The 20,157-nt window shown below is 38.5% G+C and overlaps 1 protein-coding gene across 1 annotated transcript in view; it reads right to left on the bottom strand.

Moving 5' to 3' along the window:
• Positions 1-698: 698 nt before the first annotated feature.
• Positions 699-20,157, bottom strand: part of LOC306854098 (mediator of RNA polymerase II transcription subunit 13-like) — a 36,105-nt gene continuing 16,646 nt past the window's right edge. The window contains exons 16-30 of the mRNA XM_079391916.1: positions 18,316-19,220; positions 13,487-13,654; positions 13,184-13,407; positions 10,552-10,741; positions 10,136-10,478; positions 9,838-10,054; positions 9,564-9,755; positions 8,326-8,549; positions 8,092-8,234; positions 7,853-8,011; positions 7,571-7,714; positions 7,320-7,480; positions 5,609-5,773; positions 5,368-5,468; positions 699-2,645 (exon numbers count right to left, since the gene is read on the bottom strand). Of these exons, the coding sequence (XP_079248042.1) occupies positions 2,513-2,645; positions 5,368-5,468; positions 5,609-5,773; positions 7,320-7,480; positions 7,571-7,714; positions 7,853-8,011; positions 8,092-8,234; positions 8,326-8,549; positions 9,564-9,755; positions 9,838-10,054; positions 10,136-10,478; positions 10,552-10,741; positions 13,184-13,407; positions 13,487-13,654; positions 18,316-19,220 (3,469 nt within the window). The 3' untranslated portion in view covers positions 699-2,512. The remainder of the gene's footprint in view (positions 2,646-5,367; positions 5,469-5,608; positions 5,774-7,319; positions 7,481-7,570; positions 7,715-7,852; positions 8,012-8,091; positions 8,235-8,325; positions 8,550-9,563; positions 9,756-9,837; positions 10,055-10,135; positions 10,479-10,551; positions 10,742-13,183; positions 13,408-13,486; positions 13,655-18,315; positions 19,221-20,157) is intronic.

The following is a 20,157-nucleotide window of genomic DNA, read 5'->3' as shown; positions in this document are numbered from 1 at the left end:
TTAGCATGTGTTTGATTAGGGTTAGAGCTAAACTCTGCAGGAGTGGGCCAGATTTGAGGATCCCTGTTATAGAATGTACTTGAACTGGTCAGATAGTCGATATGATAGCAAGCATCATTTGTGGACATGTTTTTGTCCACCTGAGAGGAGGAAGTTCTTCAGTGGCTTCAGATGTAATGAAAGCGTGGGAGCGCCACCTGCTGGACGCATACAACTTCACGAAATATTTACTTTTTTGGCAATTTATCATGGTAACTATATTTTCAACAGAATATATACAATTGTTATTAATTTACACTATTCATTTTTACTACTGTCAAACATTTTAATAGCAAAATAAAAAATAACTTGCTTGAAAGTTTACCATGGATGTCATTATGTACACTTTTGGCCCTGTATAATTTAAACACACTTTCCTCGCACATAAGTTTATTGAATTTATCCACTAACAATATCTAAGAATGGACATTCAATGAGGAACAGTCGTTTTTTATTAAAGTTTTCCATCACTGTGTCATTTCTACTACAACTGACTTATTCTCATTTAATGTAATTAAATTAAATTACAGTTATGGAAATATTTTTAAAATTAAATGTCCGACACCTCTGCACTACTAAGGCTAATTTTAAAGATAGCTTTTAAATACACACAAATAAATGTATATATATATATATTTATTTTTTTTTTCACACGTTTTGAATAATTGTCCAAATTACAGTTTGACTGGAAATGACTAACAATAAAAATGTTCCGTTAACAGGGATATTGTAATTTTTGGGATAATGCAAGTACACAAGTCAGCAAAATATATAACACTGTTCTAGTGGTTTGTTGATATTTTAATAATAAAATCTTACATATTGTGCCTTTAATACAACACGTCCCATAACTCAACTCAAGCTCTTCACGATGTAAACTAACTTTTGAAAAGGCTTCATTGGGGCAGAATCTTTGGTTGTGGTGAAAATGACACCAGCTCTGAGGGAGTCAAAACCGAAATAAATTTTCACACATTTTTTTTATTGAAATAATATATTCCCATGTTTTAAGACATAAAACTTAAATTCAAATAGTAAAACCTGTACAAGTTAAATAGCAAAAATATGAGGCATATTTAAAAAAGCAAATTTGTATGTAACTGTAACACAATTTTTTTTTTTTGAAATTTGTTAGTTTTAATAAAATCAAGCACTGGGACATATATCCCAAGTTATATATATCTATATAAAAAAATTAATATAATACTTCTCTATGCCTGCAGGAATTTCACATCTTTCAAATGAACAATTTCCAAGACAGACTGCAGAACAAAATGAAAATATGTTGACACTACAGATGAAGGTATTTTTATCAGCAGTAGCACATGCAACTGGTACATGACTCTGAGAGACAGGAGAAAGAAAGAAAAAAATTACAAGAATTCCCCAGGAGCCATAACCATCATGCCAAAAGTAGTGAGGACAATCTAGAGTGATGCAGTGCCCAGCTTACAATACTATTAACAGCACACATTCATAGCTCAGCCTCTGGTTTAGCTCCATCAGGAAACGAGTGCATATGCACAGCCAGTCGCCAGGACACGCCAACAGGCCTGATGAGAATAGCACCATGTCATTTCACAGGGATTTGAGCAGAATAAATACACAGCAATTTCTCCCTCGAGGGCTTATCATACCTGGAGATTATGATGAAACCTCCTGCAATATGGTGTCTAATTGTTTCCCTAGAAACCCAAGATATTGGTTCAAAATCAAGCAGAATGTGCAATGACGAACACGGGTTTCAGGTTTTACACACTTTATTCCTAAAACATTGGCTGCACCATCCATAGCGGCACACAATTGTATGTACACATTTTTATACACACAATTCTCTAAATCTGTGATATAAAATATATAATCCGACAATGTACCTCTTGTCCTCTTATTTGAACATTAAATTGCTGTACAGGAATTCTGTAGCTACAGCTTATCTTAAAGTCCCCACCACACAAAGGTAAGAACGTGAGCTCCTGTATACTTCATCTGTGACAGTAAAAATTGTGGAGAAAATATTTCTCTAAATATTCCTCTAAAAGCAACCTACAGCAAATTCACTTGTCGGTTCTGTAATTAAGACAATTACATACATGACAAACCATTTTCAATTCATTTAGGAAGGCAATATGCAGCTTCCTGTCTTTATATAATATAAAAGATTAAGAAATTACACATTTAAAAACGTACAATAAATAAGATATATGCAGGCATTTCAAACTGGATAAAACCTGACCCAAACTGCACTTTCAGGCCATTATCAGGACTTTGAGTTCATTCAGATGGACTAGTTCTTTTGCCTCCAGTTGCTGTGAGATGGACTCTTGGCATGAACTGGGCTGCCTGGCCTTGCCGTAAGTGCGCTGTCTGATTGAAGTGGCTTTGCCCAGCCTGCGGCGGCAGTGCAGTGATGCTGTGTCTCTGCGGGGTCTGTTGTCAGAAATCATGGCAACACTTGTGCAGAACCCCTCGTTTGTTAGAGCATGTTCATTATGAAGTTGTACATTTGGTTGAGCACAACAAAGTGCACGGGTAGACAAGAGCGCCGGTCCTGAGTCGCTGGGTCACAGGTCAGCCATGACAGAGCGTTGTACTGTTCCAGCACAAATCTGCGAAAACAACAAATGTGTAAGAAATCCTTTATTCATTTAAAAATGTGGATTTTTCATCTAAAAATGACAATTATTTCATTAAATACACATCCTCATGTCATTCCAAACACATAAGACTTGCTTTTATTTTCAAAACGCACTCAAAAATATTTATGTATTTGAATTGCATATAAAATTTCAGTCCATTTGGATTCCACAATTTTACCATAAACGAATAAACTTACTGTGATGTATATTTCTCACACACACACACATACATAAATGAAAGTAAGATTTCTGCACTCAAAAAACAAACAAAAATTAGTGCTGTCACGTGATTAATCGCATCCAAAATAACAGTTTGTTTACATAATTTGTGCATACTGTGTATATTTATTATGCAAATATAAATATATACTCATACAGCATATATTTTGAAAATGTATTTACATGTATATATTTATATTCATATCATTTATATTATATATAAATAATTAATATACAAATTAGGGCTGGGCGATATGGCAAAAAAAAAAAACAATAATTTTTTCAATATCAGTCGATATATGTAAATATATAAATGTAAAATCTTTATTTTTTCAAGTTTAAAGTCAGATTTTTGTTCCAAAGTGAAAGTTGTAGATTCATTTTCCTTAACAAAATAAATATCTAAATAGAAAAATGTATTTCTTAGTTTCTGCACGTTCTAATGAGTGAAGAGTCAAATCAAGAAACAGGTTTGGGTTGCCTGATAATATTAATAATAATAATAATAATATCACTTTTTTCTCTTAGAAATGTACATTTGATAGTAGCTTGAGTTAGGATGCAGAGGTAAGGTTTTGTTCATTATCAAAATCAGTAACATCTGTAAAAATTGTAGCAAGTATTTTTTATTTTTTTTTAAAGCATTGGTCTCCCATAGTAGCATACATTTAAATCATGATAAACACAATTAAAACCACATATAGCCTAGCACCTCAATACCATGGTAAAAATATAACTATACGGTTTTTAGGTAGCCTATTTGTATGAAAAACAGTAGTCTAAAAATATGCAGTATAACACATGCTATAGCTTAATCACAAATACATACTATAATTATATACCGTTACTCCTGTAATAAAATTCTGTGTGAATATCCCACATTTCTGCCACAATACCATGGTGCAGTGAGTTTTACTACAGTAAATCCATGGTAAATGGCGGCAAAAAAACAGCATAATGACCTTATTAATTATTCACATTATTTAATTGTGCTGATTCTTTGAATTAATCCATTTTGAAAATGTAACTTCGTATTTATTTGCTTAGAATCAAATGTCATAAATCTGTTCTTTGTGAAAATTCAATCAATCTTAAATTTAGGCCTACCTTTTTTTTTTTTTTTTAATGACCCCTCCATTGGAAGTCCATTTCATTAAAATTTTGACATTTCAGCGTTCATAAAATCATTGTATAAGTACTCCATCTGAATCAAGTGTTTTAAGGACCCGTTTACACTAGTGCATTTTCGTTTTAAAACGCATAACTTTAACTACAGTTACGCCTATCGTTCACCCTACTCCGGCGTTTTTGAGGTCGAAGACTTTTGAAAAAACGCTGCAGACCCCGTTTTAGTTTGAAAAGTACGGGGTTTGCGTTTCAGTGTAAACGGACCAAAAAGAGACTTTAGAAAACGATGGCGTGGCTGCCCACATTTGCACTGCATATCCTTGACAACTGGGTAAACAATAACATCATGCTCATTATTGTACCCATAGATATGTATGCGTAGATTCCCCATTCGACCGCTCCAAGCACGCAGACACATCTGCCATCTAAATAATAGGGAATCTATCTATACATATCTATGGCTGTACCTGCATGAATGGTCATGTGACACGCGTTTTCGGTTGTGTAGTGTAAACGGAGATTATTTCTGAAACGCAGCGGAAACGCCAGTGTAAACGGGGATCGTTTTCATTCTAAAATGCCGTTTTAAAACGAAAACGCACTAGTGTAAAAGTCTTCTGAAGAGACAATCTCTGTCTAAACAGATTTTAGACATTCGCTCATATATTAACGCTGATCAATGTGCTTATTTTGAGCATATTTGATGAGATTTGTGATTAGAGCCTAAATTAAATCTGCTCATCATTGAAGCAGCGGTTCTCAACAAGGGACCTCTGCAAATTTCCAGAGGGGCCCCAATAAGTCTTAAAACTATATAAATGCGGTTATATTGACAAATCTTAGTTAAAATTAAAAAAAATTTTTTAAATTAAATAAAAGTCTCCTCAGAAGATTTAGATTGACCGCTTAATTCATATGGATTTCTTTAACAATGTCTTTATGAACATTTTTGAAGCGTCAATGTTTTGGTGGAATGAACTTTTAATGGTGGGAATGAAATCGTAAGTTTCATTAAAAATATCTTCAACTGTGTTTTTAAGATTAATCAAATTCCCATGGGTTTGAAAAATTATGACTGTGGGTTGAACTATTCCTTTAAATAAACGGTGTTTAATGGCTTTAAAAGAAATACTCCCTGGAAAGCAATTTATTCATAAATCAAATCCAGTCTGGAATATATCATAAATCAGTTGCTCTCCATATAAAGTGGAATTATGGAAGCTCCAACAAGTATTAAATAGCATCAGTGAGGATTACACCATGTGGAATAATTTCATAAATGTACAGAACTATATTAGAGACAAGGGAGATAGGGAAGAGTGTTTGTAAGGGGTCCAACTGATACCTGAGCACATCTGAGGTATGGCTGGAGTCCAGAGGGTGAGAGTGTTTACTGTGCAGCAACTCATCAGACTGCACTGACGAAACATTAAGGTGCAGAGAAGCCTGACAGGAAAACAGAAAACATTCATTATATGAAACCTCTGCAGCTCGGTTAAACAGATTAGATCGTGAAACATGATTTGGGCAATAAAGCTGTAATGTATCTCGAGCTAAATGATTATTACATTAACAGAACAGCTTACCTTCAGGAAGAGAGGACATTGGTTCTTTGCCTGTGGGCAGGATGACCAGAACCAGTCAGGCAGTGGGCCGGCTTTAGCTGTGGACACAAAGTAGCCCAGAGCCATGGGCTGCTGGAGGATGTTGGGAGACTCGTCGTGAGACTCCATCCTGTCTGTGCCCTGGCCCTGAGGACGGGAGAGAGAGACAGTGAGAGGGTGAATTCAGAGCTTTGAGAAACGACTTCAGCCACTTAAAATAGTTCTGTAATAGCATGGATAAAACATCTAAATAATTTCTCATTACTCCTAAACTTAGTTCCTGATAGTTTTTTTAAGTTTTTTTTATTAATTAGCAAAAAAGATTTCTATTTCAAAAAAACACTGTTCTTTTAAATATTATTTTCATCATATAATCATCAAAAAATATCTTCCACAAAAATATTAAGCAGCAAAACTGTTGTCAATACTGAGAATATTAAGACTATTTTTGAAGAATCATTTGACAATGAAAACTGGAGTAATGATGCTATAAATTCAACTTTACGTCACAGGAATAAATTGCATTTAAACATATATTCAAATAAACATGTTGCAATTAAAAAACATTGTAATAATTAGGGCTGTCAATCGATTCAAATATTTAATCGTGATTAATCGCAACTTAATTGCACATTTTTATTTGTTCTAAATGTACCTTAATTTAGTTTTTACTACTCTAATCAACATGGGCATGGATAAATATGGATGCTTTATGGTTATTGAAACCATAGTCAACAGAGCATGAAGACTAGACATGTTTCAAACGTCATAAATGTTTTTCAAAGAACTTGCTCATGTCTATTAGACATGAAAAAAGAAATACCAGGTTCCCATTACTTCTCTTTCTTTGCACTGAGCAATTTACTTACACAAAACCTGTTTACGTTTTTACAGGACTTCTCACTTCTTCTGAACATGCAAAATGTACATTTATTATTAGATTTGTTCGCCTCTCTCTGCCCACATACTGTATTTTGATGCAGCTAAATTCTCAATAAAACTGTTTTCATTTATATTTGACTGTTTCTGTTGTCAGACAATGGAATGAATATGAAATAGTGACTGAAACACGACCCATTAAGACTAGGCTACATAACCAGCTCTCCATTCCAAGATGTTAATCTGCACAAAAATCCTGATAATCGAGCTGTCGTCTGATAAAATCAAATACACATAAGATAAAGACAATAGCTGTGCTGTGATTTCGGCTATACTTGCATGTGAAATTAGAGAAGCAACATAATATCTGTGTTTAACTGAAAGCACTACTCCTCTCCGTCGTTCGCTGAACAATGCAGACGCATAAAAGTGGGAGAGAGAGAGAGGTGTGTGCACACTGGGAGCAAGACCTCGCGCGGTAGTACAAGCAGTCTCTGTAACTAAAGTTTTGAGCAAACCCTAAAGATTTTTTTTGAAGAAGGGGGAAAAAAGTCGCTAAAGGGGTCTGCAAAGTCGCTAAGTTGGCAACACTGTGCATCTCCATTTCGGCAACTACTGGCTTTGCCACGGGTCAAACTGAAAATGGGCGTTACGTTAATCGCACGTTAATATAATTAGTACCGTTAAAATGAATTTGCGTTAACGCGTTATTAACAAATAAATGTAGCCTTTGTAAGCATATAAGACTTATAAAAAAATATTGACTGGCATTTTATGTAGAAATTCTTCAAAAAGACAGAGCAGATCAGTTTACCTTGCTGCCGTCTCCTCCATGGTGGTAATGTGAACCTGGCGAATGTACTGGGGAGGTGTTGGGAGAGTTGGGTAAGATGTTAATGAGATCAGAATCAACCAGGTCATTCTCTGCCAGCAGGTCTAAGATCCCATCCATGCCGCCCATGCCATCTGTGACATCTGCAAACACAATGAGAACTTATATTAGCTTGCTATACATACAAGCAGTAAATAGAAGTGCTTGGTGGGGTGGATGTGAAAGTGTCTGACCGTTGTTGGGATTGAAGGCCTGGAGGCCGGCAGAAGTGGGGAACACGAGGATGTGAGTGCAGGAGGTATCCTGAGGAGTGTTTAACTGCGACTGCATGTTCAGGGTTGTGCTGCGGCCAAACACTGAGCCCGTGGACACGGAGTCTATGGAGAGACAGAAAAGGAAGGGAAAATTATGAACTTTCGTCAAATATTGAAAAGTTTCTAAAGGTCTGAAGGGATACAATGAACAAAGACAAAGTACAGAACAACCAATCTGTGTGAAAGCGCCACATTAATTACCTGGCATGATGACAAAGGAAGCCTGTGGTTCCATGGCGACTAGACAGGTACTGAGGATGCTGGGACTGTCTGCGGCAGAGATGCCGCACATCCTGCACATTTCCTTCAGTCGTCTGCTGAGAGACTGCAAGTTTCGCCTACTCAACATTATACTCCAATCTGATTGGAGCAAAAGCAGCAGTTAGATCAATAGCAAAGGGCACATGATGCCAAACACTTATAATAATTGCAAAACCTACCACGTAACTCCCCGTGACCTATCCTTCCGAGCCGGCCAATCACAATGCGCCAAGGAAGTGAGGTCATCTGTACGAGGCCCAGGCACCATTCCCAAAGCTTCTGAAGGCCCTGTCGTCGTGCAGAGCCTTTTTTCCTCCGAGCTCTGTGTGAAAACACACAAATGCCCCAGTCACAAACAGAGGCCTGGGCTTGAGCAAACTAAGTAAAACAAAAAGACCAACTTGAGTGCTCACCGGTTGGGTACATCGATGCTGATGACGCAGGTTTCCAGCAGCTCTCCGTACTGGTCTGTGCATGAAGCCAGGAGCCACCTCTGGTCATGTGACAGGCAGTAGGCCACAAACAGCACGTTGTATTTCTGGGCAGCCTCTCCGAAAGTCTCACCCAGCTCGGTCTGCTTGTCCTTCACTGGTGCCAGGACGAACGGCGGTGCGTAGAGATGTAAACACTCTGGTCTCTGAGGAGGGCAAGAACCAAGAGGTCAATACTATGATTTATCACACAGCGTTTTTTTCTCAATATTGTTTATGCATGAAATCTGTATGCGTTTATGTATGAAAACATAAACATTATGTGTGTGTAATCTCAGGTCCAAGCCTTCATTTTTTTTGATGCCACAGACCCCTAAAATGAGAGAATCCTTTTGAAAGACTTTGTTTCAATATAAGGCAGCTATACACTACTGGTCAAAAGCTCAAGAAACATCTCTTATCATCAATGCTGAAAAGAGCTTTTGCTTAAAAGTTTAGGGTAAGAAAAATGTAAATTAAGAAAGGTAAGAAAGATTTAAGAAATGGATAAAAAAATTTAAAATTATATATTTTAATTCAGCAAGGAGTCATTAAAATGAATTGACAATGACAGTAAAGACATTAATAATGTTAGAAAATTTTATATTTAAAATTAAAGCAGTTAATTGAACTTTCAATTCATCAGAGAATCCTGAAAAAAGGTATCAGTGCCATGATTAATAATTGAGCACCAGTAATAATTGAACACCAAGTTAGCAATTTAAAATTATATTTTAAATATTAAAATTAAAAATGTAATTAAATATTAAATATTACAATTAAATACTGAATATTTATATATTAAGATATTTTAATATTAAAATGTTAAAAATAGAAAACAAATATTGCTTTCATACAATGACCAATGCTTTCATACTGTGACCAATAAATAAAAAAAATAAAAAATTTTTTAAACAGAATTAAAATATATATATATATTTAAGTATTAAAAATAAAAAAAACTATGTAAGATATCAACAAAACTATGAAAAAAAAAATTAATCAATTTACAACTTTTTTTCCTCTGAACTTTACCACAGACCTTCTAGGTCTCCCTTTGAGCCCCAATTACATTTTTTTAAAAGAATGAAAGAAGCAGAAATATAACATTTGACCAGTCTATTGAAATCTATTTAATTTCAAAACCCTTTGTCTAATAAATTGGCAATTATTAGGAGTACCTCTTTGCTCTGTAGTGCAGTGTCAATGGCCAGGCCGGGGCCAAAGCCTGTTAGCGTTTTGACGTTAGTGGAGGTTGGCAGACGCCGTCTGCACTGAGTGTAAACTGAGAAAGCCAGAGACTTCAGGTGCTGTGCGTATATATGGCGCTCCTCACTCCAGACCGGCTGCAGTAAGTACTGGCTGGGTATAATCTGGTAGAAGAAAACACAGGATGTTTAGATCCAAGCAATGTGACGTTAAGAGTCAGAAAGCACAGTTCAGATGGATTCTTACTTGGACATATACGGCATTCCTGACATGAGGAGGAAGAGACTGAAGCATCTCTAGATAACAGCGAAGAAGCCCCATCGTCCACACGCTAGAATTGCCACCTTGGCCTGTCTCCTCATAGCTGAACGGGTTTACGATGTAGATTACTATAGCGGGAGGATAGGTGACAGCATGGGAGTCTCCGTCAGTCGGAACCCCAACCTTCTCTCTCTCCATTGTGCTGTGACACAGATAAATCACAGCTCAGAGATCACATCTGAGAGAATCAGTAACAAGATTGTTTGGATGTGAAAGGTGGTACCTCTCTGCGGGCTCAGACTGGACCTGAGGTTGGCTGGTGGCCGATGTGCTGTCTCCCAGAGTCCCTGCACTCTGACCACCACTCGGCTGGCTAGACTGCAAGCCCCCGAAAGGGGGCAGTGAATTGGGCTTGGAAGACGGCATGGTACCTATGCCCTGAGAGCAGGAAGAGGTGGTGGATGTGGGGGTGGTAGTGGTGTTAGTGTTGGAGATGCTGTTGGTGGATGGAGTGGTGTTCTGAGCAGCTGTTACTGGGCTGCCAGAGCTGAAAGCTTGTGTAGAGCTGGTTGGGTTTCGCTGGGAAAGCAGTGAGCTGTCCAAAGTCTGGGATGCCAGAATGGAAGCTGAAGAGATAAGAAATAGTTTAAGACTGTTTCATTTACCTTGTCCGCACAACATCATTATTTGTGCACATACCCAAGTCGTGACAGCACACTTGAGCGTAGAGTTTGAGCTTGTTAAACGCCTCGCTGCTGCTGTTGATGGTTTTTGGGAGCCAGTCAGTGAGAGTCTGATCCGTGAGAGCTTTGGATCCAGTATCGCTCACCGTCACAATGCCATCAGCATGAGTCTTGGCGATGGGCCTGTGCTGACCGAGTCGACAGGACTGTCGAACAAAAATAAATCATGTCAAGTCAATTATATTTGTATAGTGCTTTTCACAATACACATTGTTTCAAAGCAGCTTTACAGAAAACCATGAAATTCATGTTCATAACATCATAAAATAGCATGCCTTATAGTCACATTTAGCAGATTAGATTTATACATTTTGCCCCACTGTATGTATGTAGATAGAGTTGGAAATACTTGCATATCATACTCAAAAAAAAGAGCTGAGCAATAATATAATTTCTTAATTTTACAAAAAAAAAATCAGCTGGTTGAGACTTGCGATATACCATTTAATTCCTTTATATGAGTGTGCTGTATAAATGCGGAAAAAGTTGGACATAGATATCCAACTTCATATGAAAAATCAGACATACATATATTTTTTAATTCTGCAATGAAATAAAGCAGGCAGTTGAGATTTGCTATATAGTATCTAATCGTTTCACACAAGTGTACTGTGCAAATGCAGATAAAGTTGAAAATAGTATATATTATGCAACATTCACCAAATAATATCACAAGGCAGTAGAGCTTTTATTTTTAAGGAAACCTCCAGCTTCAGTGAAAACAGTCTTACAAAAATGCATGTCACTACAAATCTAGTGAAATGCTATAATCATCTGCCGCAAAAATAAAGCATAATTGGTGGCTGTTGCATTAATACATCAAAATGTATTTAAAATAAAATACAAAATACTGCCTGGAAAAATGTATTTAAATACAAATACAAAATACTGTGTGGGGAAATGTATTTAAATACAAATACAGCATTTTGAAAATACACAAAATACATGTGAAATTGGCCATCCAGTGAAGTAACACTATTTACACCAAAAATGATAATTATAAGGATAATTATATTAGTGTATCTTAAGTAAACAATGCAGTTGTGTCATCTGTCAATTTAAATGCTCAAGCAGAAATACTTCCGATCGGCTGTCAATGTTTTTATTATTCATTATTTTTTGTGCTGTTATGGTTATAATTGTGGTGTGCTATCTGCTATTCACTTAGATTTATGATGTAATCACACTAGGGGATCTGATCCGTGCTTGAGCATGACTGAACCCCAAAGTCCAGTTCATTTCACAAGTGTGACTGCTTTGTACTGTGTCCAGTGCGGTTTCTTTAATTATGCCATGGCCCGCTTGAAGAGGTGGCTTGGGTGCAGTACACGTGGCGTGACTGCTAACCGCGCCGGAGTATGGAACAGTTAGTTTACTATTTTTGTATGTGCTATTGTTATCATTATGACAGCAAAAATCTTTATTACTTGGATATCACACCTTAATTTAATTTGAGTACAATTAGATTTAGAATGGGTCTAGTTCTCATCTTATTGATGAACATGTATTGTAGTTTGCGAGTAAAGCTGCAAATTCCCCCATATCCTCAGCTGCCTCTGTAATTATCCTCTGATATCTGTCTGTTAGCGAAAGGACAACCGTGCTTGGGTTTTAGTACAAGGAAACTGTGCCTAGTATGAGTATGCCCTAGAACAATTTTTTGAAATGTATATCTTTATTATTAGCATTATAGTTATCTTTGTCTTGGGATACACACACAGAAAGCTACTTATTACTCATTTATCCATGTATCTTTATCGCTCTGATGTGTCAATAACTCCTGCCCACTAAAAGCTCCACAGATATATTTGCATACTACAACGATATACAAATGATATAGAAAAAGTTCAATCGATTTACACTTTATATCATCGCCAACATATATAATGTTGTATTGGCATAGCAACCAGTAATGCTTAAAGTTTAATGAACATTTGACAAGCTAGGTCAGGGGTCACCAAGTTCATTCCTGGAGGGCCGGTGTTCTGCAGAGTTTAGCTCCAACCCTAATTAAACCCACCTGAAGCAGCTCATCAAGGTCTTACTAGGTATACTTGAAACTTCCAGGCAGGTGCAAAATGTATTTTGAAAATATTACAATTAAATGTATTTAAATACAAAATACATTTGATTTTTTTCAATAGTATTTAAATACAAAAATAGTATTTTGTATTTCAAATACGTATTTGAAAAACTGCCCATCCCTGCATGCAATAAACGAGTTCACTGCATTCTGTGAACAGAGCTGTTCTGAGGCGTGGAAAACACCAGATCATGAGCTGATCGCCTGAACGCACTTTGAAAACAGACTTGATGAAGGGATTAAGCCATATTGTTCTTTCAGTTTTAGGTCGTTTGACATATACTGTGTGAAAGCATAATGGCCCATAACACAACTTTAAAGACCTTTTGTTTAAATACATTTTAAAAACTACACTTTTTGCTCGGAAGACCTATCGTTTCATCGTTTCATGTGGCTACGATAATATTGAATATTTGCCATCGCAATATCACAATGTTCATAATATCGTTACATCCCAACCAAATAAATGTGCAAACCACGTTGTGAGTTCACAGCATGTTCTAACCTCATATACAGCTGTTAAGTCTTTGAAGAAAGTTCTGGCTCCATTAAGCAGGGCTTCGTTGTCAGGACACACCACCATGTATCCGATATCCCGCTGAGAGCTGTAGGGGTCCAGCAGAAGCTTCTCCCAGTATGGCAGAGCAAAAGGAGACAGCACCACGAAGTCATACTCATTACCCACCAGTAAGGTGGGGATGGGGAGGGGCTCTGGAGATTCATCAGTGCCTGAGAGAAGAGAGTTGTGTAAATATGCCTGTATTATATTTAAATGATGCAGAGGATGTGTATGTTGAGTTATGCCTACCGTACGATCCCCTGCCAGCCATCTTGTGGAACTGCTGCCAGGTGAGGGGGCCCTGGACTCCCCAAGAGCGCACAGACCTCTTCTTCTGGATGGTGTCCTGCAGGACAGGCTGCAGCGACAGCAGCATCCTCAGCACGTCCTGGGAGAACAGCATGTTCATATCGAAAGCTGCAAGAACACAGAGAGAGGAATGTTTTACAAACACCAGATTTGACTTCATATAGATTTATTCATAAACCTATTTAGTTTGAGAAAGCCGTTTTGTTGGTTACTTGCTGAATATGCTACAGGTCTGCATGAAATGAAAATTCACAATATCTGTTTACAGTATCTACATATCTATAACTGGATTGCTCTGGCAACACATGCTGGACCTTTACAATCATTTCACCCTTTTCTTACAATCGACTGCCAAGCTCATATTCTGTTCTGCCTTCATCCAATCAACAACCCATGAACTGAACTAGGGCTGTTTAATTAATTAAATTCGATTATCATATGCATCTTGTCAGTAAAGCCGGTTTCGTGATTAGTAGTAAATCGTCATCACCTGCTTTCAGACGGAGCGGCATTTACTACACAGAGCCGTAGTTCACTGACAATATGCAATATCTATGCAATATCGCGTTCATAATCGCAGATGAATCGCCTTCGATTATGAACGCGATATTGCATAGCTTGTCAGTGAACTACGGCTTTGTGTAGTAAATGTTACGTGATCAATCATTCTAATACGCAAATATTTTCATAACGTAACCTGGTTAAAATGATTAAAGTTATCAACGTTACTGATATTCAAAATGGTAAGCAAGCGCTGCTTTGTTTACATTTCGTATATCTGCGTTTATCTTTGTTTCAGTTTCTCCTTTTGAATGACGAAAATATACTATTGATAGCTGCTGATATAGACAGTTAATTCCTCTCACACATGCGCAGAACGCAAGTGTTAGTTTGTTGTCGGCTGTAGTCTGTGCAGTGTGTTCGAGCACAGCTTTTTGGTCCGACACTGCCAACGCGAGGCTTTTGTCGCCGCTAGTTCTTTTAAATCGGCTTGGTGCGTCCCGGCCTTTAACTGTGGATATAATGATCTAAATATTATGCTACTATAGAAGAACAGGTAACTCAGAATAATTGCATTTCACCATATAAAAATTAAGTTGTTATAATTTTTACAGATGTTACTGCTTTTGATAAACAAATTTACATCTGCATCCTAACTTAAATTACTACTACTGTCAACTCAAGCTACTGTCAATAGGTGCATTCCTAAAAGACAAAAAAATATGATATTAATATTTCAGCCTGCACAACAAAGTAGGGATGCACCGTTACCACTTTTTCCAGTACTCGCCCGATACGATACTTTAATTTTTGATACTTGCCGATGCAGAATACCGATACCAATATTTTCATTGTATTTGAATTTTTTTTTAAATATTGGGTACAGAAACCAAAAGAGTATGTATATTGCTAGTTGGTTAACTTAATTTATCAAATAGATAAGTCAAACCAAAATGTATTCAGACACCTTCAACATTTCTCACATTATCAGTTTATTTGCTATGGTTTAGAAAATGGTAATAAAATGGTAATTAAATATTAGATCCAAGATGGCGGCGCGATCAGACGCAGCGGCTACTCCGGGGTCCCAAAGACGGTGCTTTTATGTCTTTTAATGTCGTCTGTTCGTCTCCAAATAGTGTCAGTTTACCGCTAACTCATAAAGAAATCACCCCAAAACTCATCTATGATCGCCAAAGTCTTTTGGATATCGGCAAGCATACAAACAACAACTCTCGTCGGCGGCTACTGAGAAGCTACGAGGCCTTTGTTTACTGCTGGAGCCGGACATCGAGACCGCGGCCTCGCCTACTGATGCTACCCGCACAAGGCAGCATCGTAAGCGGTGTGAGAGAGGACGGAAGCACGGTAAGCGCGGAGGTATACGAGCTAGGCTAAGAGCTAACCCCACAAGACCGGCTCTTCCAACACTCATGCTCTCAAACGTTCGCTCTCTGGAAAACAAACTGGACTTAATTCAACTCAGTCGGTCTAAACAGCATGAGGCAAGGGATTGTTGTGTGTTTGTTTTCACCGAAACGACAACATCCCGGACTCCGCCATTCAGTAGCATGGGCTAACCACCTTCCGAGCGGATAGAGATTCCTCACTGTCTGGTAAGACCCGCGGAGGTGGCTTGTGTGTGTATATATCAACAAAGACTGGTGTAACAATGCTGCGGTAATATCAAAACACTGTTCATCGCTGGTGGAGTTTGTTTATGAAGTGTCGACCGTTCTATCTGCCGCGGGAGTTCACGGCCATTGTTATTGTCACGGTTTACATTCCCCCGTGTGCAAACGCCAAGGACGCGCTTCGTGAACTGTATAGTGCCATCAGCGAACAACAAACAAATAATCCTGACGGATTTTTCATCATAGCCGGTGACTTCAACCACGCAAACTTAAAGACAGTTTTGCCAAAGTTCTACCAACATGTGAACTTTGCAACAAGGGGAAACAACACACTGGACTTTGTTTACACAACAGTAAAGAACTCTTACAAGGCTGTACCCCGCCCCCACCTCGGGTACTCCGACCACATCACTGTGATGCTAATCCCAGCATATAGACCACTTCTCAAACTCGCCAAACCAGTTCAAAAGCAGATAACAGTATGGCCAGACAATGCCACCTCAGCACTGCAGGACTGCTTCCAGGACACAGACTGGAACATGTTTAAAGAGGCAGCCACCTACAACAACCACACAGACCTGCATGAGTACACTGAAACTGTGACTGCTTACATCAAAAAGTGCACTGATGATGTGACAGTCACCAAGACCATCACCACACGTGCAAACCAGAAGCCATGGATGACAGCAGAGGTTTGTGGGCTGCTAAAGACCAGAGATTAAGCATTCAGATCAGGAGATAAAGCAGCCCTCAAAACAGCAAGAGCCAGTCTGTCCTGTGGCATCAAAAATGCAAAACGGTCATACGCTCAAAAAAATCAACAATCACTTCACAGACAGCAGAGACACACGGAGCCTGTGGCAAGCCATTCAGACCATCACTGACTACAAGCCCCCGCCACAGGCCTGTGATGAGGACACATCCCTCCCCGATGCACTCAACCACTTTTATTCACGGTTTGAAATGCAGAATGACACACCTGCACAAAAACTGCCCACACCTCCCAACGACCGGGTGCTCTGTCTGTCTCCAGCCGACGTAAGGAAGACCCTATCTAGGATTAACCCACGCAAGGCTGCGGGACCTGACAACATACCTGGCCGTGTTCTGAGAAACTGTGCTGTACAGCTGACAGATGTCCTAACATATCTTCAAAACCTCGCTGAGCCAGGCAGTCGTCCCCATGTGTTTCAAATCCACAACAATCATACTTCACTTGAACTTGATATTACAAGAACTCAGAGTTAAACTGTGTCAGAACAAATTCAGCTTGATAATGTCAGATAACTTTGATAGAAAGGTATGTAATGGATTACAATCAACCAAAAATTATTCAGACAGCTGTTAGTATGACAATTTAATTGTATTGTGAAACCAGTAAAGATTCACACCCCCTTCACACCCCTACTAAGATGGCAGTACTGACATACAGAGATTCCATAAACAAAAAGCATAGAAACTGCAATTTTGGTTAAAATGTAAAGTTGTAAATATGTATATTTGCACAGCAGAAGAATTAATTGGAAAATATGTAGATCAAGAATCGTTTTGGAATCGGATCGTGAAGTGCCTGAAGATTCCCACCCCTAGCCTTAATGTCAGCCTGTAGTCTCCTGGGCATGCTGTCAACCAGGTTCATTCAAACCTGAACTTAATTTTTTTCCCAGACTCGGTCTGAATAATTTTTGGTCCCACATTTGTATCAGTTTTACTGGTAGTCCACTGTATGAACAATTTTTGGGTATAATGTTTGTAGTGAATGCCCCTATAAGTTGTCTTATATTCACGATTTAGCTTTTAATTTAAATGATGCGTGCAATGTGAGCGAACATCAATAGTGTTCACACAACAGAAGTGCGTTCTCTCTCTCCCAACCGTTAAGTAACTTGTGCATTTTGACATATCCGACAAACTTTCCAGTGATGTCTGTGACTCTGTGAGAAAGGGATATTCACTCGACAAGTGCGCGCATTTGAGCCGCTGTACGCTCAATCCACTTAAGAGTGCTTTGCTTATCAGTTTGCGCACATCAGCTAATACTGAATGTTCAACATTATATTCATTGCATACATATACTTTGTAGACAACCTTAATCTCTAATAACTTGTTGTTCTGTTGTCAGTGTTTCTTTGTGTGAATATGGCACTTTCACATGCTGTGTGGTATCAGGGCATTTTAACGAGTACAAGTACAGGAGCTCAGTATCGGGCCCGATACCAGTATCGGTGCATCCCTACTACAAAGTGTGCTGAAGGTACGCATCAATGTCAAGCAAACCTGTTTTATGATTTGAAACAATATCACTCATTAGAACACGCAGAAAATAAGATATTTATTCTGTTAAAGAAAAATAAATGGAAAAGTAAAGAATTAAAAAACGTGAAGTGTTTGTCATGTTCTGACCATAAAAAGAGTAGTTTAAAACCCCAATTATTGGTCTGGTTTCTACAACTTTCACTTTGGAGCAAAATTTGGATCGAAATAAATATATTGATAACGTATTAATGTATTATTATCTTGTGGACCCCTAGTGGGCCACAGCTCTTTGGTTTTGAACCACAGCTAAAATCCTTGCACTGAATGAGCAGTGTAAAAATAAAAGAATAAATTCAAATTCATCAGAGGAAGTCTCACCGTTGCGTTTGGCCCAGTGGTGTAAAGAGGAGCTCTTGACCAGCGTCTCATCGACTTTTCCTCCAGACATATTGTCCATGAACTGTCTGCCGTGCTCCAGAGCCAAGTAGCAGTCACTGTAATAGTCTCTCTCCTCCAGGCGCATGGGGGCCTTGAGACTGGTGCTGGGATGTTCTGGCCTGATGATTGGGGAGAAGGGGTTAGTGCACAGATCCTGCAGCAGGAGGATTAGATCATCCGGGACCTGCTCTTTAAGTGCCGCCCCTCTCTGAAGGGAGGCTGTGCGTACAGCCTCAAAGTGCTTCTCAGTCTCCCGTCCGGAATCCGAACCCCGTCCCATGATGTCCAGCTCGTCCTCCAGAAAGAGGCCTGCCCCATTCCCATAGCGACGGTTCATGACGGCGCTAAAACCACAGGAGCAGGGGTCCATGCTTGAGTACTGTGAATCCATGTTGGGATCGCTGATGTAGACACCCAAATCCGCCCCCGTAATATCCATGTTACAGACGCAGATGCAACAGCTGTCAAAGTTGCAGTCCTTGAAGAGGTTCATGACCGACTCGGAGAGGATGAGGGTGACGTATAGGCTGTGAGCTTCTGGGATTGAGGGCACAGTGGCCGGCTCAACCGAATTTAAAGGTCTGCAGGTGGAGGGCGTAGAGGCGGGAGAGTAGAGGTCGGAGTTCTCATATTTCAGCGAGCCCTGGACGCTGGCAGGGCCTCTGGGGGTGCGTGGGGTCCGGGGTGTCCGTGGCGTTGGGGCGGAGATTCGAGGGGTGGCAGGGGAGGGCAGGATACCAGCGCCGCTGTTGCTGGGCGGGGCGCTGTTAGACATAAAGGTGTTGTGTGTCTGAGGGGTGCAGCTCTGGTCCTGCTCAACTGCACTTCCTACACTAGGGATGTTACTGTTAAAGAAAAGGAGAAAATGTTACAAATAGTGGCTAAAATATCAAACCAACTGGCATTTATTCTGAAGATAAATAGCACAAGCGTACATTTCAAGCCAAATGTGTGACAGAAAGAACACGGTATAGTTTAAAAGTATAAAACAATAGATATATCATCTTAAGTTATGGTGGGAAAAAAAACATTTGGCCTTTTTTTGCTTGTCACACAGTGAAAATCTTTGGTTACCTCCTAAAATACTCCTCAAGTCAAGTGAATTTAATTCCTGATTCACTGTTTAAAGTTTTTAAAGTGATTCATTGCAAAACTCTGTGTTAAGATTCAGCATAAAAGCTGCAACATATGTCTGCACTGTCTAGCCATTAGAAACAGATTATGTAGGTGTAGTAAAGTGGCTTTTGTAAACTAAATCAAATATATTTCAAGAATGTATTCCTTGTATGTATACATGTACTGCAGATTTAATAAATATAACAATGTAATAGTATTTAGTATTTTCACATCTAGGTGGAAAAAAAATTATCATTTGCCCTACTGTCTGTTCAAAATAAATGAAAAGAAACCGAGCATAGTATATATATATATATATATATATATATATATATTTTTTTTTTTTTTTTATTATTCCTGTAATGGCAAAGCTGAATTTTCAGCATCATTACTCCAGTCTTCAGTGTTACATGATCCTTCAGAAATCATTCAAATATGCTGATTTGGTGCCCAAGAAACATCTCCTCTTATTATTAATGTCGAAAATAGCTGTGCTGCTTAATAGGTGTAAAACTTGTTTTTCAAGATTCTTTAAGTTCAAAAGAACCGTATTTATCTTTTGTAACATTAAAAATGTCTTTACTGTCCCTTTCAATCAATTAAATGCATCAGTTGAATATGCATTAAACCATATTCAGCCTTTCATAAATTTTCTTTGCAGAGAAA

The sequence above is a fragment of the Barbus barbus genome, assembly GCF_936440315.1.
Source record: "Barbus barbus genome assembly, chromosome: 34".
NCBI classification, from domain to species: domain Eukaryota; kingdom Metazoa; phylum Chordata; class Actinopteri; order Cypriniformes; family Cyprinidae; genus Barbus; species Barbus barbus.
Note: the sequence above shows the minus strand (reverse complement) of the source record. Positions and strands in the feature narration are given on the sequence as shown.